Raw genomic sequence first — 19,425 nt, 5'->3', positions numbered from 1 at the left:
GGGAGCGGGGAGGGGGGAGGGATGGGGGGGGATGGTAGGGGGGAAGGAGGAGGAGGAGGGAGGGCGCTTCCTCAGGAGGCGATGGCGGCACCGCCGTGACATCACCCCGCGGCTTATATAGTTGGGGAAGGGTCCGGGTCCCCCGCCTGGTGCCTGCAGCCTCCCGCCAGCGCGCGTGCTGAGGGCGCGGAGCGGCGGGGCTCTCTGTGTCTGTCTGTCTGTCTCTCTCTCCGTCTCTCCCCAGGATTTATGGACTTTACTTTCTAGAGGGCGGCGCGGCAAGGATGAGAGCCCAGCTGGTGTGCGTGGTGCTGCTGGCCCTGGCCTCCTGCAGCCTCTGCTCAGGTAAGCCCCCGCCGCCCCCCGCAGCGCCCGGCGCGCCCCCGCAGCGCGGGCTCGGCGCTCGCCGCCGCCCCCCGGGGTCTCTCGCACTGACCCGCGGCCGGAGCCTGGAGAGGGACCACGAGAAAGGAGGTGAACCCGCTTCGGGCTGCCGCGGCTGTGCCGTACCCACCGGGCGCCGGGAGCCGGCCCTGGTAACGGGCTCTGGGCAGCATCATTTTCTCTGTCACTCCCATAACTTTCTCCCTTCCTATAAACCCTTTCTCCTCTCACCACCCACACCCTGGCAATTAGTATAGACTAGTCACTGGAAATATACATCAGTGTAGACCATCTGCTTGATTATGCTGCCTCATTTGTGATTTATTGAATGCCATGTATTTCTAAACTATCGTAGAAATTGTAATTTCTGCAACTCTTCTGAATAGCTGCCATAACCCGAATCAACATGAATATATATGCACTTTAGTCACTTTTTAGTGACAGAAATATGATTTTAGTGTTCTGGGGAAAAAATTGCTAGCAACTGATCTGAAATTATAACCAAAATGCTGAATCGGATGCAGGTCACACAATAGGAAGGTTAATGAAAGTGCATTTCAAATCCAAGAGCAATTGCTTTAGAAACCTTAAAAAAAGAGGTCCTAAAAATGCATTTCCTGCTCCTCTGGAAAATGACACAGCTAAGTGCGTGTCATTTATGCCCTAAGTTTCTGACCAAAAATAGGTATGGTGATGACTAAACAGGTGTACGCACACAGACATGAAGCAGAATAGGCTTCAAAATTCAGTTGTAACTAACTTGCAAATTATTTTAATTTCTGGCTCCACAAAATTTAAAGAGTCAGTTTACAAGTAGCTTCATTTTTCAGCTTCAGGAGGACTCGGTATTCGTAATTCTCACTTCAGATAAAAGTTTCCAATTTATATTCCCCTCTCGAAAAAATGTAACACACGTTACTGCACTTTATCACAGGTTAGACATCACTGTTCTGTATAATATGGAGAACTGGCGATCTTAGCGACAAGGCTTAATATTTATTGTTTTCACCCGATATGTTTGAAGCTTTTTAAACAAATGCTTGACTAGTATTTTCAGTGAGGCAGTTTCAAATTCGACTCTTTGTAGAGCCTGAATGAAAGCCCACTAAAGTAAAAAATTTCAGTGGAAATTAAAACAGGCTCATAAAAACCCCAGAAACAAAATTGTGTGTGTAACTGACATGGTGGTTTATTTTCTTGAAAATTTGAAATTGTATTTAAATGAGAGGTGCCATAGAGACACTTATGTGGAGGGGCCGATCAGTTTTAACTAATATAGACAGTTATGGCATAAAGAAAATGATCATTCATTTTAATTTACTTTGGAAAATGTTTGCCCTTGGGGGAAAGTGTGTACCTGTAGAATGTAACTATTCCTGTAGAGTGTGAATAGATGAAATAAAGCTATATTTCTTGTCAATAAGAAGTGAATCCAGAGGACATCAAACTGTATTAATTTCCCTCTGATTTGAACAATAATGTGTAACCAGACTTTTTATACATGGCTCTCTCAGAGTCTGCTGTTTTCATGCTTTTACTCCTCATCTGTCTCTTTCACTCCTGAATTACCTGGATGTTCTCCCTTATCCTCCTCCAAGCCTGGTTTTATTCTTCACTCAAGGAATCTTGACCAGCCTCCTAAATAATGTCCTCTAGTCTTCTTTTCTCAATCAAAATTTTTCTTAATACCTACCTATCCTCCATGTCTGCAGCTATCTTCCAACCTCAGTGATGTGGAAGCTATCTTCCATCCTCTAGAATATAAAAACCAGGTGCTAACCAGACACAAGTCCTTTCATTGTCCTCAGCTGGTATGACCCAGGACACCACAAATCATGATGCTGTCACACGTGCTGCTCACCCACTCACAGGAACTGCTGCTTTCACTAGTAGAAATTCAGCTGAGGTGACCTTGTGCTACCAGCAGAACTTTGGCTAATGGTAAAGTGGTTAAGAGATTAGGTAATGCAGACAACCAGTAGTGCTGAAAGGGCTGAAGGGCATTAGGTTGGAGATTAGTTGCTAGTGACTTGCTGTAATAGTGATTTACAGTCTTATTTAATATTTTCAATAACAACTTCTACGCAAACAGTAAAAATGAATGAACGTAGTGTGCTGGTAATGTAAAGGTGAACAGGAGCATCACTGCAGAGGGAGACTGGCATAACACAGAGAAGTTTTAGGTGACCTGAATAAAAGAAACGAGAAGCAGTGCAACAGTACAAGATGCAATAGCATAGGAAATAATAGAAGTTCTTATTAAGAGCTCCTTTTAACAGAAGCACAGCTGCTGGAAATGTCTGAGGAGATAAAAGACTTGGTCATATTATCTCACCTCATTTTTTTTATGAGATACTAAAGTTTTTCAGCCAAGAAAGACAAACAAAAAAAAGTGTAAGACCTGCTTCCTGTAGCTAATGGTAAGCGTTAAGGTAGTTCAGTACTGAGGCTTCTGATCTAAACTGTACGGAGCTGTCTTAAGATCACATCAGGCACAGAGGAGGGACACTCTGATGTGTTGGGGAATACAAGGCTGTTACAAGTGAGGAGAATATATGAGAGTCTAATAGCTCTGGGCATAACCTTTCAGTGAAGTATTTATGGGATTTCCAGGGGAATGGTTTATGTCCAAAAGGCACAGTGATCTTGCATTTGTTTGCTAGTCACCGTGGAAGCACACCTTAAAAATCTAAGCTGGGACAGGCTGTGATTGCTCTCAGAAAATACGTGAGTCAGGTAAATATCACAAATAGAAAGGTATAATTTATAGTGAAGGAAGTTATATACAAACAATTAATAAATGTGTAATTAGAAATAAATTAGGCTTGAAATTAAAAGAAGGTGAATAACCATCGACAGTTTGGAAGATTTCCCCAAAGAAGAAATGCAGGAGGGGTGGTGGTGAGGTCTTGTTATTAAGATTGAACATCATAGATTTTTAAGAACATTGTAATGGTTGGCTTCCTATGCTAGCAGAATTCTATGACAGATTAGCACGTATTTGTATAAAAGGTCCCTTACAGTGTCATCTTCTGTGAAAGGTGGTGGCACAACATGTGATGATCCCTGAAATGAAGGCATAGGCAGAATCTATCCACAGATTCTGTGATATGGTGTTACCTGCTGACAGCATTGACTTATATGAATATGGAATAGATTCTGGCTTAGTTTGGTTTTAAGCATATTGTTTGGCTTTGGACTTCTGGTATTCCAGTAATTCTAAAAGCCATGTGGAGTTCTGTTTCGCCTGAAGATTTAACTGGTTTTTGTATACATCTCATCTTTGAGCTGTGATTGCTGCTACATTTTCAAGGCACCACATCTTCCTTGTGATACTCTAGCACAAAGCAGAAAAGTTTGTGTCTGTTTTCTCTTTCTACAGCAATTTTTATTCTATTTACAAAATCACAGGCCTTGCAAGTCTGCTGAGCTATCAAAGGTCAATTAAATTAATAAAGAAAATCCTAAGACTTCCAGTCAGAATACATTCTTTTGGTATATGCATTGTCAAAAGCATGTATCATAAACAGGTCAAGCTCAATTCCCTCATATCAGTAAAAATATTCTTAATTTAACCAAGAATAATCAAGACTAAATCTTGTCAAGTGATCATAACTGCCTTTTGCCTAAACACTCAGCTGCTACTTAAATATTCTTTGACAATAAATATCCAAAATCTTCTTCCAAAGTAAGCAGACCTGACAAATAGTGATTATGAAAATTGTACTGATTTTGAATGAAGAATACTGCAGCAGTTATGTTAACTCAGAGGGCTTCAGATTAGTGGGCCTGTCTACCAGTGAACTGAGATTAATGAATCATTTAATTCACTTCAGTAAGCTTGATCGTGTTTTAAAAAGGTAGTGGGTATCCATTTTAATGTAATGTTGCTGTTACCTGAAGAGTCCTCACAGTCCCTCTAGATTACATTGCTGTGTTTTTATCTAAGTTGTTTGTTTTTCAAAATTCATTGATATATCTAAATTCTGCATGCTGAATTGAAATGTCCATGATTTATGATGAAATAATAAACATATGTTTCTGGTTTATTCCCAGATTCAGAAGAGGAAATGAAAGCGTTAGAAGCAGATTTATTGACCAATATGTACACATCAAAGGTAATTATTTTTTCCTCTTTTAGCTGAGGAGTAGTGAGCAAATGAATTCTCATTACAAACCCAGAAGTCTTTGCACAGAGTAATAACCTATGGTCTAGACCAAAAAGTTCAGTGCTAGACATTACTTTGGTGTAAGATTTTCTCCAGTTCAAAGCAAATTTAAAGGTGTTGATGTGACACACTGAAAGTGCTACTCACTTGTAACACTGGTACTTTCATTAAACTGTCAAAACTGTGTTATGTGCAGAGATGTAAATTTATACAAGGAAATGTGTTTCCAATAGGATTATGCCTATGATGAAAGCTAAATTAACCTTGAGTCAAATCCGTAAGTGCTGGTTTTATGCAGAACTTTTCCTATATGTGTATAAAATTAAGGCAGTCATAACGCAAACACTGTTAATTCATATGCTGATTTTGGTTTAAGAATTTAACATGGAGACATGACTGTGAAAATATTAATCTGATAAATGACATTTCTTTTACAAGTTGCCAGATTGTGAGCTATGTATATGTTATTTGATACAAATAGAGAAAAATTCATTTCCAGTCTCACATTGACAAGGTGAAGCAGCAAGTATTGCATATATGTATTGAAGAAGACGATAAACAAACATTTCCTCAACACTGTTATTTTCCATGAACGATCTAAGAAATATAGATGTCTAATATTCCTTCAGCAACATATTAAAGAACAAACCCTGAAACAAGTGTCATGGGCTTAAAGGTTGAATGCTTTAATTCTTTGTTCTATAAAGTTCAAGTGGTGTTTAAATTCAATGGAAAACAAAATGAGAAATTAAAAATTTTCCCCCAAAAAAGAATTTCATAAGCCAATGAATAGTTGAAGGTTAAGGACAAAACCTGTCTGGGAGACTTGTATATTTACTGCATTTGCTTATACATGACTTTTTTCACAGGATCCTTTGAATAGACTAGAATAAGAAATGAGGCCAGAAAATACATTGTTTTGATCTGGTCTGGCAGTTCTTAGGTTCCCATGTTCTTTACTGGCATGGTAATTAACCTTATATGCCAAATAAACCTGTTTGCCACTTGCTTCTCTAAGCTACAGAAAGATTTAATAGCTATTCTTTTCCTGAGACAAATTTAAATGTAGGAGGCTGTCAAAAATAGTTCTTTCTCTGTGTGGCAAAGCACAGCATGCCCTAGGAGGAAACCCTGCAGCTATTGGTATTTCTGCTACTGACTTTAGTGCAACAGTGAACCTAACTTCCATCTTTTCCTCCCTCTCAAAACAGAGCACAGCCTCACATAACTAAAAATGCATAAACATAGCGCACCAGTTGATAGTGTAATGATGTTTGCCGTAATGTTCTTACATGTTGTTTTACATCACGTAGCTTGCTAGTCAATTTCCTTATGCTATGTATCATAAGTCAAGTGACACCTGAAGTTGACAGGAGTAGATGCATGGTGGAGACATTGCTTTAATTCTACATTATACTGCCTTAAAAAACCATCTAAAATTCATTAGTTCAACATATATTGTCTCCTGACATCAAAGTAAGGCATGGTGGAACCACTAAAAAGGGTGCATACATGCTTCTACAAGAGGCATGCCGCTATTCCGTTCATTATCGAAATGAAAAGTTATTTTAATTTTTTCTGTTGTCCTCTGCTAGCTTTTAACCCTCATTAGAACAAAAGTATGGTTCTGGTGTGAACAAGGAATTTGAGGATGGTATGTATAACAACTGTCTTGTATTGTGCCTGAGATCTGGTTCCAGCTGAGGGCAATTACTGTTAAATTGCATTAACCGTCTTTGACACTGACTTGGTAATAAGTAGCAAGGGAAATCCAGACAATTTAAATAGCATGAAGATGGGGGGGGGGGGAAAAAAAAGAAAAAAAATTCTGTATGAAAGCTCAGATCTCAAAATGCAGCAAAGTGGGTAATCACTTGTGGTTCTAGGATTTGACAGAAAAGAATCTTCCTAAGTGGGCACTTGTGAAGTACAGTATCAAGACTACAGCTACGATTTAAGCATACACCTTTTGCAACATTCAGTAGTCTATTCGATATTATAGAAGGAGTTACCATATGTTTTTGACTTCACAGACTGCTGTCCAGTGTCTACTGGCCCTTTTCAAACTGCTCTTTAAAGTAATCTGTATGCTGCATCACTATCCATCTTTAAAGAAGTATGTCTGTGCTTATTACAACCTGTCTTCAACATTTAATACAGTTTATCACCCTTCCCTGCTGTTCCATCTCAAAGAAGATACAGGGATCAAACAAGTCCCTAAAATGCTTTATCTGTCTTTCCTCTAAGATAAAATCCAGAGAGCCATTTGGAAGATCTGCTAAGCTAACACGACCTAAAGTGTCACAAATACGTGGACAGTTATCTGCTGTCTCTCGTTAGTATCAGATAGATAGCTCTATTCCCATCTTCCTAAATGCGTACCTGAAACCACCACTTGCATGAAGAATGTCCTGGACTCAAAACAAGATTGAGATGATGTTAAAGAAAAAAAAAAGAATAAAAAAAGTGTTGCGTCAAATAATATACCATTACTAGAATATACTCCACACTAATTTTCTGAAGTGTTGGACCCTCTGAGCTTCTCATTGTTCTGGGACACCTATTGCTCACTGTATGTGCCCAGACAGTTTAGCTTCCTTGTCTGAGGCAGATGACGTTACAGTCACCTAGGAGTTACTGACTTCCTGACTCAGTCATCACACAAAAACTCATCAAATTTACAGGCATTAGTATACACCATGGAAGAACTTCTGCTGTAACAAAACTTAATAGCATCTCTGCCTAAAGATACAGAGTATTTTCATTATTTCTATGGTTACATTCTGAACAAAATTCGGCGACTGTTCTGAAAAGGAACCATAGACATCCTACGTTACCTTGGGTTTTACTTGGTTATGAATTTGTTTTTCATCTGCTTTCACTAGATGAAGACAAGAGTACAAAAAGCAGAGAGATGAACTTTCCTTTTCTAAAAAAAAAAAAAAACCCAAACATTTGGGAGATATACATTATAACATAAGAAGTATCTTAAGCAAGCTATCAGGAGTATCATTCAACCACAAATGGAAATAAAAAGATTGATATAAGTTATAACTTGGGATTCTTTTTAATCTTTCATAGGACAAGCCTGATGTCAAAGAAGGAAATATTCTCAAACTCATTTCAGTTTTAGATGATTTAAAATTCTCTTTCAAGACACATGAGGTATGGGAAACCATATATCTGAGTCTTATCTCAGAAGCATGTTCAACAATGGAAATGAATATATCATAATCACTTTAGCATTAATAGCTTTTAAATTCTGATTCGTACTGTAGTCTTTTTTGTTCTTCAGAACACTCCCAGATATTTTTCAAGTTAATCTTAAAAAACAGTAATTCCATCTTGGCAGATGTGGGTTCCTTGATGTCTTGGGTAGGTGTTTCCCAAAATGCCTTGAGCAACTTTGGTTGGTATTACTTAGACCTGTGTGGAAAAAATATCACACATCAGAAATGTACCTGAACATTTGGGTTATGGTCATCTTGGACTGTATTTTCACATATTCCTTTAGGATAAGTGTCTTGGAGATTTCCTATAACCTATAAAACAAAGCTGTCTGATTGTAATGCTTGCTGTAATAGTAGAGTAGAAAATAACATGACTGCTCTGCTCAGTGACTGGACATGACCTGGAGACCTCCATGTTCAGTTAAAAAAAAAATCACTCTTGACTGAAGTTAGTAATGCTTTGTAGTCTCATTCTGTGAGCTGGCAGCAGTGTAAGTCAGAAGCAGGTGTACCCAAGTAAAAATACTTTGAGGTGATACATGCGTGGTATTAATGGGAATTAGACTCCCTTATCAAACTAAGTATGCTTGCAGACAGCACTGCAACATTTTTTCCCTCTAACCTCATAAGTATCATCTAAGACCATTTTCACATAATGAAGTCTGCTATTGAAGTATTTTACTAATATAAAGAGGAAAAATCCTTTAAACATAGACATGCATCAGGGTAACATAAAGTAGTAACTTTAGATCAAAAAGATTTTATAAATTATGCAGGGAGGCATAACAAATTTCCCTATCTTTTCCTCTTCTCTTTTGTTCCCACCGAGTGGAATATTTTTTCTTTTACTCAGAACTCTCACTTGCTCACATAGCACTGCCCCTAGATTTTATTCTTCATTGCAATTTAGCTATTGTAGTGCTAGCTCACATTTCTTTTGTATATCCAGGAGAGAGGAGTGCACTGGAAAAGCCTCCTCATTTGTCATGGAAAGCTTCCTATTTTTATATTTCACAAATATTTTAAAACAGACCAAAGAAGATTTTGAAATTGCAGTGGTCACTTGCTCTTTTTGCTAGTTTAACTTCTGTTAATTAAATTTGGCATTCTGCAAAGAGGTTAATTTTTGTTTTGAACCTGTCACATCTTTCAAATAATTTGACAGACTAATTAGGGCACCTAAATGGGACAACAAATGAGCTCAAAGTAAACAATGCAGAACCAATTTCAAGCTTCTGAATAAGATTTGAGATTTTTCTTCTCAGCCTCAAAGTAAAATAACTTTCTTTTTTTCCCTGATCCCTGTCAGGAATCTGAGAACACATAGTGGTTTTATTAAAGGGCTAAATTATTCTCACTTTGAAAGGCATGCATATATCAGATGTATATTGAAGTAATGATTAAGGCCAAAAGGGAATGTTTTGTAACTAAAGCTAATAGTGATGCCAGCTCTTGTTTTTCCTGCTCTTCTTTCCCTTTTCTTTCTTCTCCATCAAAAAATAGTGGTGTGGTGAATATGCATAAATCTTGCATACAATGCCCCTTTGTTAGGAAGGTACTTTAAAGAAACAACAGATTATGTGATTACTTAATGTTCAGTTAAGTAAGCACTCCATCCACACTCTTAATGAATGCTGTCAGTGCGTAAAAGGTAATGTCTGTGTTAAAGTAATACCTATATTTAACTTTGTACATCCAGGAAAAGAAATAACTGCATTGCAATTCATAGGTAAAGTGTAATCCTAATGTGCACAGCAAGGAAGCATTGCCAGTAATAAATAGAAATTTGCCGTCTGGCTTTTGATTGGAGATTGTTATGTCACCAGTTCTAGTTTAAGGAAACTAATTTCTATGCTCGCCACTAAAAGGAATACAATTTGAAATAAATAATTAATAGTAGGAGAACTAAGAAAGCAGCAAAGACATGAAAAGCAGTGAATAAGGTAGAAATTAGGTTTTTTACTTACTTTTTTCTATTGATAGTCAAATCTAAAGTAAACTACTGCCACCACTGCTTGGAAAGAACAGTACCAGCAGAAAAGTAAAATCCATTTTTCTCAACATTTTAAAAATGGGTTTAAAAGTTAAATAGCTCGTAAATAATGCAGGATAATGGATCAAGCAAAATTTGAGAGAAACCATGGTAAAATTTCTCTATTTCTATCTTTCTGTAACATCCCTGAACAGATCCATTATGGACCACCTAAAGACAGTTGGTCTGAGTTTTTCAGTCCAGTTACCAAATCAGGAATACATTGTTTGCACAGTTCTGTTTTATCTTTGCTCCATCATCATCTAAGCCCATAGACCTCTGATTCACATCTCCCAGGCTCATGACTCTCTGACATCCAAAACTCCTGGGGCTTACAGATTCCATAACTTCAGACCCAGCCTCATCAGACAGCTTGCCCTGAAGCAGGGACTCTGTTCCTTTTCTCAGGGAATTTTGAAATGACTGGTATTTGTTCTGAACTGGGGAGGAGTGTCTAGTTAACCACAGGCATCCAGCTTGGATTCTACTACCGGGCATTTATCCAGTGGGTTTGACTCCTTATCCTGATTTACACCTGTGAATTTATATTATATTAATTTCCATCTGTGTTTTTGTTTGCACCTGTGCAGAAGGACTATGAAATGCTACCATTCTGGTTTGGTAGCAGTTTAGTTTTTCATTGTGTATATCTACCTGGGGGGTAAGGCTGTGGGGAAGCAGACTTGGTGTGTTTAATAAATGAGTTGGCCTAATTTCAGCACTCTCTAATTATTGTCTAAAAGTTGAGCAGATGAAAAGTACTTCAAACACATACACTTCTTCCTACCAAAATGTTTGAATGTCATACATTATTACTAAAAAAAAACCCAACAAAAAATTGCCACATGTTAAACAGTGTTTTATTTTTAGATTAACAGGGCAAAACTTCCTTACTGGAAAATGATGCTGCTAAATGTCTGCAATCTTGTCAACAACATAAACAACCAAATGGGGGAAACAGTAGAGGTAGATGAAGAGGATCTCGTTTCAGGAAGACAGTTTCCTGCTGCTCTGGATGGTTTCAGCTTGGAAGCAATGCTGACAGTGTATCAACTCCAAAAAGTTTGCCACAGCAGAGCCTTTCAGCATTGGGAGGTAAAACATACTGTCACAAATGCACGTTTCAACTATTAAGCTCTCAGACTCTGTTTGTAGTGATGTTTTAAAATCCGTGTCCATGTGACCCCTGCCACATTGGCTGGGCTTTCCTTCCCTTCTTTATATTCTCTAATAACTCTAATATGCCTCTTATTGAAACAGTTGTGAATTACTGTAGTTTCTGACAAGCTGAGTGTCTGTTTTTTATAACGACCCATGGATAAATGAGAATTATTCTTAACTACATGCTTTCTCCATTCTTTGTAGCTATTCCAAGGAACCAAACAAACACATGAAAGTGAGCTCTATGCCAGAACACAAAATTAATATCTGTTTAACAGACATGAAGTTACTGCAGATTTATTGAGGCATAACCAAATGTAGGCAGAGTTTCTGAAAACCCTTTTAAGGCCCTAAGGCAGAATGGATTAAAATGCATGGACACATGCCCATGTGTACATATAATTTTACCAGGCACTCTGGCTTCTTATCATTGCTAGGAAACCAGTTGCAAGGGAACTTTTGCTTTTCACTTCCCCACACCTAAAGAGGGCTCTGGAAGATGACACTGTGATTGTATAAGGATTGCTGCTCTTAAATAGTTATGGTTTATAGTCCATTTGTGATATTTATGCTCATGCAAGATCACACAGAGGCACACTGGGCACAATTCTCTTGTATTGTTATATATTACACTGAAAGCTGCTTTGTGTAGCAAAAAACCCATATCTCAGTGTCACTACCCACTTTCCAGTAAACCCAATTTCTTCAGCTTTGCAGGTTCTTGGACAGTCTCACTGAATCTTGATCCTCTTTTGTTTGTTGAAATCCAGCTCTGTATTTTCAGGCTTATTCTCAATCCTTCATATTAGCTGGGATGGTCCATACAAAAGACTGCAACATCTTTGAGAACCAGTTTTCTGAGGACTCTCTTTATCAGTACATTTATTGCTGAAAAGGAGCTACCACAGAACTGACTATATGCAATAGCCTGTATGACTTAATCACAGTTCCTTACTTTGCAGTTGCATCACCTCTTGTGGTTGGGAATCATGACTCCTAACTGTACTGCATGTGAAACTTTAAAAAAAAAAATTCCTCTCTCAGCTTAGGAACAAGCTTATTCGGTGCAGAGGTTTATAAGGCACAATAAAAGAAGAAGGGATAGAGCTAGAGGGAGAAGGATTGAGGGGTAGAGCCAGAGGGAGAAGGATTGAAGAAGGCTTGAAATACATTATTTATGTAATGAAAGAAGTTCTTGTGATCTTATTAATCCAGGATTGACTCCAAAGTCTGTTGAAACCATGAGAGTCTTTCCATTCATTTCAATAGAATTCAGATGAGCACTCAATTATTAAGTAATTGAGTAACAGAGTTTGATTGCTTAGGGAGACACTGAGGAGAGTATAAAAATGTTTTCACTTTAATGCCTTTCAACCAGACAGTAGGACTGTACTTGACCATGGAAGAATGTGGTGAGAGAATGGATGAAATCTTAACAGATAAAACAAGAATGAATCTGAACAAAACACTTCAAAAAATTCCAAGTAATACTCAAAACACAGTTATATAAGAAATTTTGATTGACAAAATTTTGGCTTTCTTGTGCTTTATTCCATTTCTTATTTGTTTATTACACATTTTGATTTTTTAGCTGCAGGAAGTTCCAGATAAAAATATTGCTCAAAAGCTGAAAACAGCAAGCAGTGGGTGTTTTAGGAGGTGTTTAGCCTAAATGAGTGATTACAGAGGGACAATCATTAGGAAGTTTTCAATCAATTTGAGTTTTAGTCCAGGAGGACATACCAGCTTTTTTTTCTAGTCAAAACCAATGATCTCATTTGTTTCAGTGGAATTTAAATATCACCTCCATAGGATTCAGCACATCTTTAGCCTGATCTTAGTTTTGTGCTTTTTTTTCCTTCCTTTTCTTTTAACCTGCAGTTATTATGGTAGAGATTTTTCTTGGTGGCAGATGTTAAAGTAAAGTTTTCTAAAACTTTCTAGGAATTTATAATCTTCATTACCAAAAAAACCCTAACATTTTGTCTCTTGCATCCTACAGTTACCTCAGCAAGATGCTTTTGATCTAGAGAACTCAAGCCAAGAGAAGGAAATAATGAAAAGAAAAAATCCCTATATTCTGAAACGGCAGCTACATGTGAACAAAGCTAGAAGACCATACATACTCAAGAGAAGTTCATATTACTGATGCAGCAGAAGAAAGCAATGTATATTTAGTTTATAGGTAACTGTGCGTTATGGTTATCTTATTCAAATCCAAAATCATACTTGTGTGAAAATATACTATGGAAAATCGTCGAGATGATAACATAACTGTCTTTTTTGCAATTGCTCTTTCTTGATTGTGATTTTTTCCTACTTGAGATTAATTGGACCAATACATTTGCAAATAAATCTAGTTTCTAAGCATGATGTATTGTACAAAACTGAGATTTCAACATATTTCCAACAACATTGTAGTCTTTTCCTATTTTATAAAGCACACCAACATACACCAAGAGAATTGATATTGTCCATAAACCCTATTGAGAATCTTACAATTTCTTAATGCAACATCTAAAACATATAGATGCTTGCAAATTTTTGTATAATACACTAGTCAGAACCACCACAATGTTTTATATGTTGGCCAGTTTAATTTATTAAGGATTAGGTCTAATGAAGAAAGAAAATGCTATCAGCTAGCTATTAAATAGCAGTTTCAAAATTCATATTTTAAATAGCCTACTTGTAAATTAATTTTAAGTTCTTGACTCCTAACACCACTGAAGAGTCATAATTTAAGAAAACAATACATAAATGAGACTTTAACAAAGTGTGTTAGTGAGAACAAATCCGGATGTGTGTCTGTCTTGTGTATCACCAACTAAATAAGGAAAACAGTTTATTAAATCAGTAAAAGAATTTACAGTGTTTACCTAATCTATGAATGCTCAGGAAAAAAAAATAAAGACAAAAAAATAAAAGCTGATTCACGCTCCTGTGCTGTCACTGTTAAAATCAGGATACTAATCTGGTTATATGAGAGACTTGAGAGAAATATTTGAAAGAGGAATTAAAATTAGAACATCTAAAACTTATAATTAAAAGGCATTTTCTTTCCCTCCCTCTGCAAATCTGTGACAACAACAGGCAGTTTCAGGGGTTAAAAGCAGTCTTGGAAGCTGACGGAGGGAAGCTGCCAGCACGAAAAAAGTTGTTTTCAAACCTTGAGAAATCGAGTGCCACCTGAAACTTACACATTTTCCAGCTCTGTGTCTGCGATATGTACATGGGATTCAGGATCAAAATGATCCTGGGTTCCAGTCTGGAGGAAAACAGTCTGAAAGGACTGGGAGTCACAACAACACTCAAAATAGAGGGATAATGCAAGACCCATGAAGCCTGGATGTTCAGACCAGGAGGCAAAAAATGGGACAGATGTTGCTTTTGAAAACCTACCTGTTTTCTGTTTGAGGTATTTCCTCAAAGCAATGCTATTCCAACAAATTGCCAGGAAAAAAAAAAAAAGAGAATTTCCAAATCCTTTCACAGGTCAGATTTTCTGTCAATTACTATTCAACATACAGAGGGATATGCATAGAAAAAACATACCCATACCAATGGTTTTACCAACTTTGTTTCATGGGGAGGGATTGGTTTTCTACAATAAAATGTATATTCACTATATTAAAGCTAATGATATACCCTTTTCTCACTGCAAATGTTATTAATAAGTTTATTTATTCAATAGCCACTAAAAGCATGCACTCACAAGATATAACTGAGTGTACACTAATTACTGTAATAATCATTATGACTTCAATACAGCAAAGCACTTAAGCACATTTGGTCTCAATGTTTTAAATGCTTAATGTGCTTAAGGGCTTTGCTTAAATAAGGTTCTAGTAGAGTCATACCTTTTTTTTTTTTGGTGAAATTATCATAGAATTAGACTGGAGACACAGTATACTCTCAAGTAGCTAAGAAACATCCGTATTTCCAACAAATCTACAAACTCCCTAGTCTTATTATGGACACTTTGAGATCTAAATTACTTGTTGGTCTGAAATAACAAAGCAGAATAGAGTTTGTTCCAAAATTCACTTCTAGCAATACAGCCGGAAAAAGAAAAGAAACTGCAGATCACTATTTCATGCGGAACATAGAAGAATAAGACTAAAAGAAATAGGCTGCCATGATATTTTTCTCTCGTGTTCAGTTTAAGAGTATGAGTTATAAAAAAAATTAGTAAGGTAAGGTAATGTGGTTGCCATTTGATAGACAGTGTTAGAATTTTTGAAAACAAAAGCACCTTTCCATGTTTCATTTTGGAGGTGATTTAGATATTCAGGGTGATGGAGAAGACCTCAGATGATGATGATTAACTGTTCCACCTTCATCTAGTGCTCCACGCTCAAGTGGGACTTACCCTGTGACTGTGTACTTGGTCCTTGCAGTGCAGAGTTAACCGATTAGCCAGACTGGCTGGCTGAAAATGGCTTAAAATAACCCGTTTCCTTTCAGCACGCTGTGAACCCACACAGGGTCAGCCGTGTGTCACTCCAGCGTGTCACTGGAGAAGGCGGAGCTTGAAGTATGGCAGGAGGTAGCTTGTTCAGTTGTTCCCTAACCTCTGATGGAGGTGTTCAGGGAGCTGTCAGAGGAATGTCATCCAGAGTCAGACAGTCCTAACTGGATGAGGAAACAATATTCACAATTTTAACATGGTCAGTAAAAGCCAATGCTGGCATTTGAGCTTATTGGTCATTGGTGAAAAGCAAGTACAGCAGCATTAAAATGTTAGAAAACACACTTAAACCATACGATCAAGCTAGATATACGGAACTGTTAAGTGATAGTTTGATGTCTGGGGGACCCTAATTTTCTTGCAATCTCATCTCAGTTCTAGCTGTTGCTACCTCCTGATGACCTCACTGCTGTGGAATCGCAGCCTTTCTTTAGCCCTCCTTTTCGGATGATGGCAGCAAAAAAATTGCGCAGGCTTATGCATATTTGTCTCTATTTTGCACATTCTTTCAGTGGGATCCTCAGGGTACCTGCCTTGGCCCCAGCTGTGCACTGTCTGCAAAATCAATGCTGTATTTGCAGCAGCAATGGGTGCTGAATGAAGTTCAAGCCAGAGGAGGCCCTCACAATATGTAAAGATTTATAAATTCAAACAGCTTTTTTTTTTTCTCCTTTTTTTCTGCAGCTTGTAATTGCCTTAAGTTTAAAAATGTTGTTTGAAGACTATGAACTCAGATTGCTTCCTTGGCCAAAAGAACTGCCTCCTGATATGGACAGTTTTGTTTTATAAAGGCAATTACTGAGAGATCTGCTGTCTTTCTCCATCTTTGCAAAGGACCACATTTTTCCTACATAGTCCATTGCTGATGTTTTTATGAAGTTCATAGATGAATAATTACACCAATTATTCAGAAACTTTGTACTTAATTATTCCTCTTACTCCTAATATATTGGATATGGTCATGCTGAGCAATTGCAGAAACCTCTCAGTTATTTCCAATGTTGAATTAAATGTAGCTGAGATTTAATTTTATTTTCTATTTTTTTAATAGTTATCATCCATAATCTTACAAATGCCCTATACAAGAAAAGTGAAACATAGAGAAATGAATAATTTTATCATCTCTGAAGCATATATTAGTTTTTCTTTAAAAGAAACGTTAAATAATAGTTACTCTTCTCAAGGTTAAATGTGGTGATAAGTCTTCAGATTCCTTGAGTCTTGCTTGTGGTATATTATAAAATTTGCTGTTTTCTGTCTTTTCTGTTGTAAGTCTAAACTTTGTCCTAAGTTTTAGGTAAGAGTTTAATGGCTGTGGTGTGAACAGAGTGGATGAAATGTGGGGTTTGCAGATTAAAAGGGGTTTAATTTTGTGATTTATGACTGTGGCTATGCCTTATACCCTACTCTTAACTAACACACAATGGAGACATGATAATTTGGTCTTGATCTTTATTCTTTTTCCCCAAGATTAGTTATCAGTTTGCATTATGCAGTATCAAACTGAAGATGCAAGCCACCACTATAATACTTGAGTGTGGGAGGGCAGAAAGAGGAGCAGGTCCTTCCTAAATCCCCCAAGGTTCCAGACTGATCATTGATGTTCTCCACATCCAAAATATTGGACTGACTGAAGGCAGTCATAAAACAAGAGTTGCAGAGAACCTGCAAAATAAAGTATACTGACTTCTGTGACATAATGATAGAGTCAGAACTAATAACTTGTGTCCAGGAAGCAAAGAAAGTGGAGGAAGGGCTGGATCTTCACAAGGAACATGGAGAATGAGATTTTCATTGCTACCAAATTCAAGCATTTCAAAGTCATGGGGGGCTGCAAAAAACCTGCAAAATAAAGAAATAGATAAATAAATAATTAAACAGCTCTGGTATCTAAATGAGGTAATAAATAGATATCAAATGACACATATTTCCCTCCATTTACTGGACTGCCAGGGAGCACCTGAATCACATTTTTAAGCTTTGTGAACAAAAAGAGCTAAAACATTTGTTTCTTTTTATTCATTGCTACTGAATACTGTTATTCTCATCTAGTCTCTTGAATTCAGCAGGTGTCACATTAAGACACACAAAAAAGCACAATGTTTATGATCAGATTTCAAAACCTCTCAGGTCCAGGATACTTGGATGGGTCTGACAGACCCAATAATCAGAGAGTGGACTAGAAAAAGCTTTGTGGTACCTCATTTGCAGGCAAGCTTTAGCTGGCTGAGTGACTCCTCTGAGGTGGCAACCTGGGGAAATGGCATGGGAGCCACCCAGGAACTTTTGGAGGGGTGTCAGCTATTAAGAAACATAAAGCCTTCAGGAGCTGTTAGTTGCCCAACTAAGACTTGCTTTTTCCAAGTAGATGAGAGTGTACAGCTGCTGTCTCAGGAGACTCCTCACATCCCCTCATACAGAAGAAAAAGATGGGACTATACATAACTGGACTTGAATTGCCAAGGACTAACATTGGTCTGTTTGATCTCCCAGTGGGTCAAGTACCAGCTGGTTTTGTCTTAAAAGTTACAGTGCAGTATTAGTCTGGAACCATTTTCTATTTCACTCCCGAAGTTCAGTTGTAGGAGTCTTTTGCAGGGTGTATTTCTCTTATGCGTACATAAGGGGCTTCTCAGATAGTCTACACATTGCTTTCATAAATGACTGCCAGCATAAATGACTGCGGACCTCTGACCAGATGTACTATCTAAGCTGCTTAACAAAGTGTTAACAGTATGTGAATGAAAAACTGCTGGGTTTGTACGTCAGTGAATCTGATCTTGAGGAGTGACCGGAAATATCCTAAAAGACAATCTTCACATCATTATTGCAGCTTTTTTCTGATTCATTTTCTAAAAATCCAAGCTGCGTAACAGATTTTTGTAATCCAGTATTTTAGAATTTAAGATGTTTTTCCCCTATAAATATTTAACTCAAGGTCTGAAATAAATGTGTACATAAAAAAAAAAACAAAAACCAAAACCCAACAACCTCTTATGTGCTATATTGTGCATTATTTTCTTAAAGGAAGTTGTCACAGAGCAATATGACTTGGGAATAATTTTGTCTGGATTGAATTGTGTGGTTCCTCCAAATTTTTTTTTCAAAACCATATTGTTTTTATGTATCTAAAGACAACTGTTCCTAGAATCTAATATTGTAAAGTCTTTTATTAGGATGTAAAAAATATTTTAGTTGGTTCAATGAATAATCCCTATGGTTAAAAAAAATCCTCCTTAAATAAAATAAATATCCTATTTTATAGCAGGTATAGAGGTCTTAGAAGTAGTCCACTTAATAGTTCTTGCATGAATGAAATCTCTTGGTTATTTTTGTGTACTCCCGAATCCTTAGGGTAGTTGTACAACCAATATACTGGAATTGTTGTTGTGTTTTGGTATCTTATTTAATGATCTTTTAAATAAAGAGCTGTTTGGGACAGACAACATGCCTTTTGTTCTGTTCAAAAAGAAGGAATCAAATAACACCACATAGAGCAAAGGTGTATGTGTATGCTCCCACAAATGAGGATTTTGTTCAAATTATTCTGAATTTTGCAGCAAATAAAATATAACTTATGGGGGTATGAAACTTGAAAATACTATGGTACCATGATACTTTTGCTGCAGAAATAGATAATAATGACATAAATTTCTAAATTATTTTCTTCAATATGCAGAAGGCGCTGAAGTACCAAGATTGCCGCTGCTTTTGAAGCTGAAATCCTTGGTGAATACTTGCATTCTCCTCAAAATTTTTCATTTACACAAGTCAGGTTTTTCAGTATAGTGGAGTTAAGAGCTACTATTCCAAGACCCTACTTGGGAAAATGAGGGAGTTATGAAGATTATAATTTGGCTTTTTTATAAATATTGCATGTGCCTCCACTTTACCTTTGTGGTTTTACAGATTTCTGTGTTAGAGAGCTGAACTGAAAGGGATTGTAAGGGAACAAGCAAATGGGAAATGAAATACAGA

General features: G+C 37.2%; 1 protein-coding gene across 1 annotated transcript; it reads left to right on the top strand.

The window, feature by feature from the left end:
- The first annotated feature begins 49 nt into the window (after positions 1–49).
- NTS (neurotensin) lies at positions 50–18,893 on the top strand. The gene is made up of 4 exons (XM_075080698.1): positions 50–345; positions 4,441–4,502; positions 10,686–10,910; positions 12,979–18,893. The coding sequence occupies exons 1-4, from the start codon at positions 285–287 to the stop codon at positions 13,123–13,125; spliced, it is 495 nt and encodes a 164-aa protein (XP_074936799.1). The 5' UTR covers positions 50–284; the 3' UTR covers positions 13,126–18,893.
- The last annotated feature ends 532 nt before the right edge of the window (positions 18,894–19,425 follow it).

The sequence above is a fragment of the Phalacrocorax aristotelis genome, chromosome 1 (genome assembly GCF_949628215.1).
Source record: "Phalacrocorax aristotelis chromosome 1, bGulAri2.1, whole genome shotgun sequence".
Taxonomy (NCBI): domain Eukaryota; kingdom Metazoa; phylum Chordata; class Aves; order Suliformes; family Phalacrocoracidae; genus Phalacrocorax; species Phalacrocorax aristotelis.
The sequence above is the reverse complement of the archived record's forward strand: the minus strand, read 5'-3'. Positions and strand labels throughout refer to the sequence as shown.

Bases quoted from the DNA above. Each gene is read 5' to 3' on its own strand.
- NTS (XM_075080698.1), top strand. From the start codon at position 285: ATGAGAGCCCAGCTGGTGTGCGTGGTGCTGCTGGCCCTGGCCTCCTGC. The intron at 346-4,440 runs GTAAGCCCCCGC...GTTTATTCCCAG, and splicing joins CTCCTGCAGCCTCTGCTCAG to ATTCAGAAGAGGAAATGAAA. The intron at 4,503-10,685 runs GTAATTATTTTT...TTTTATTTTTAG, and splicing joins CCAATATGTACACATCAAAG to ATTAACAGGGCAAAACTTCC.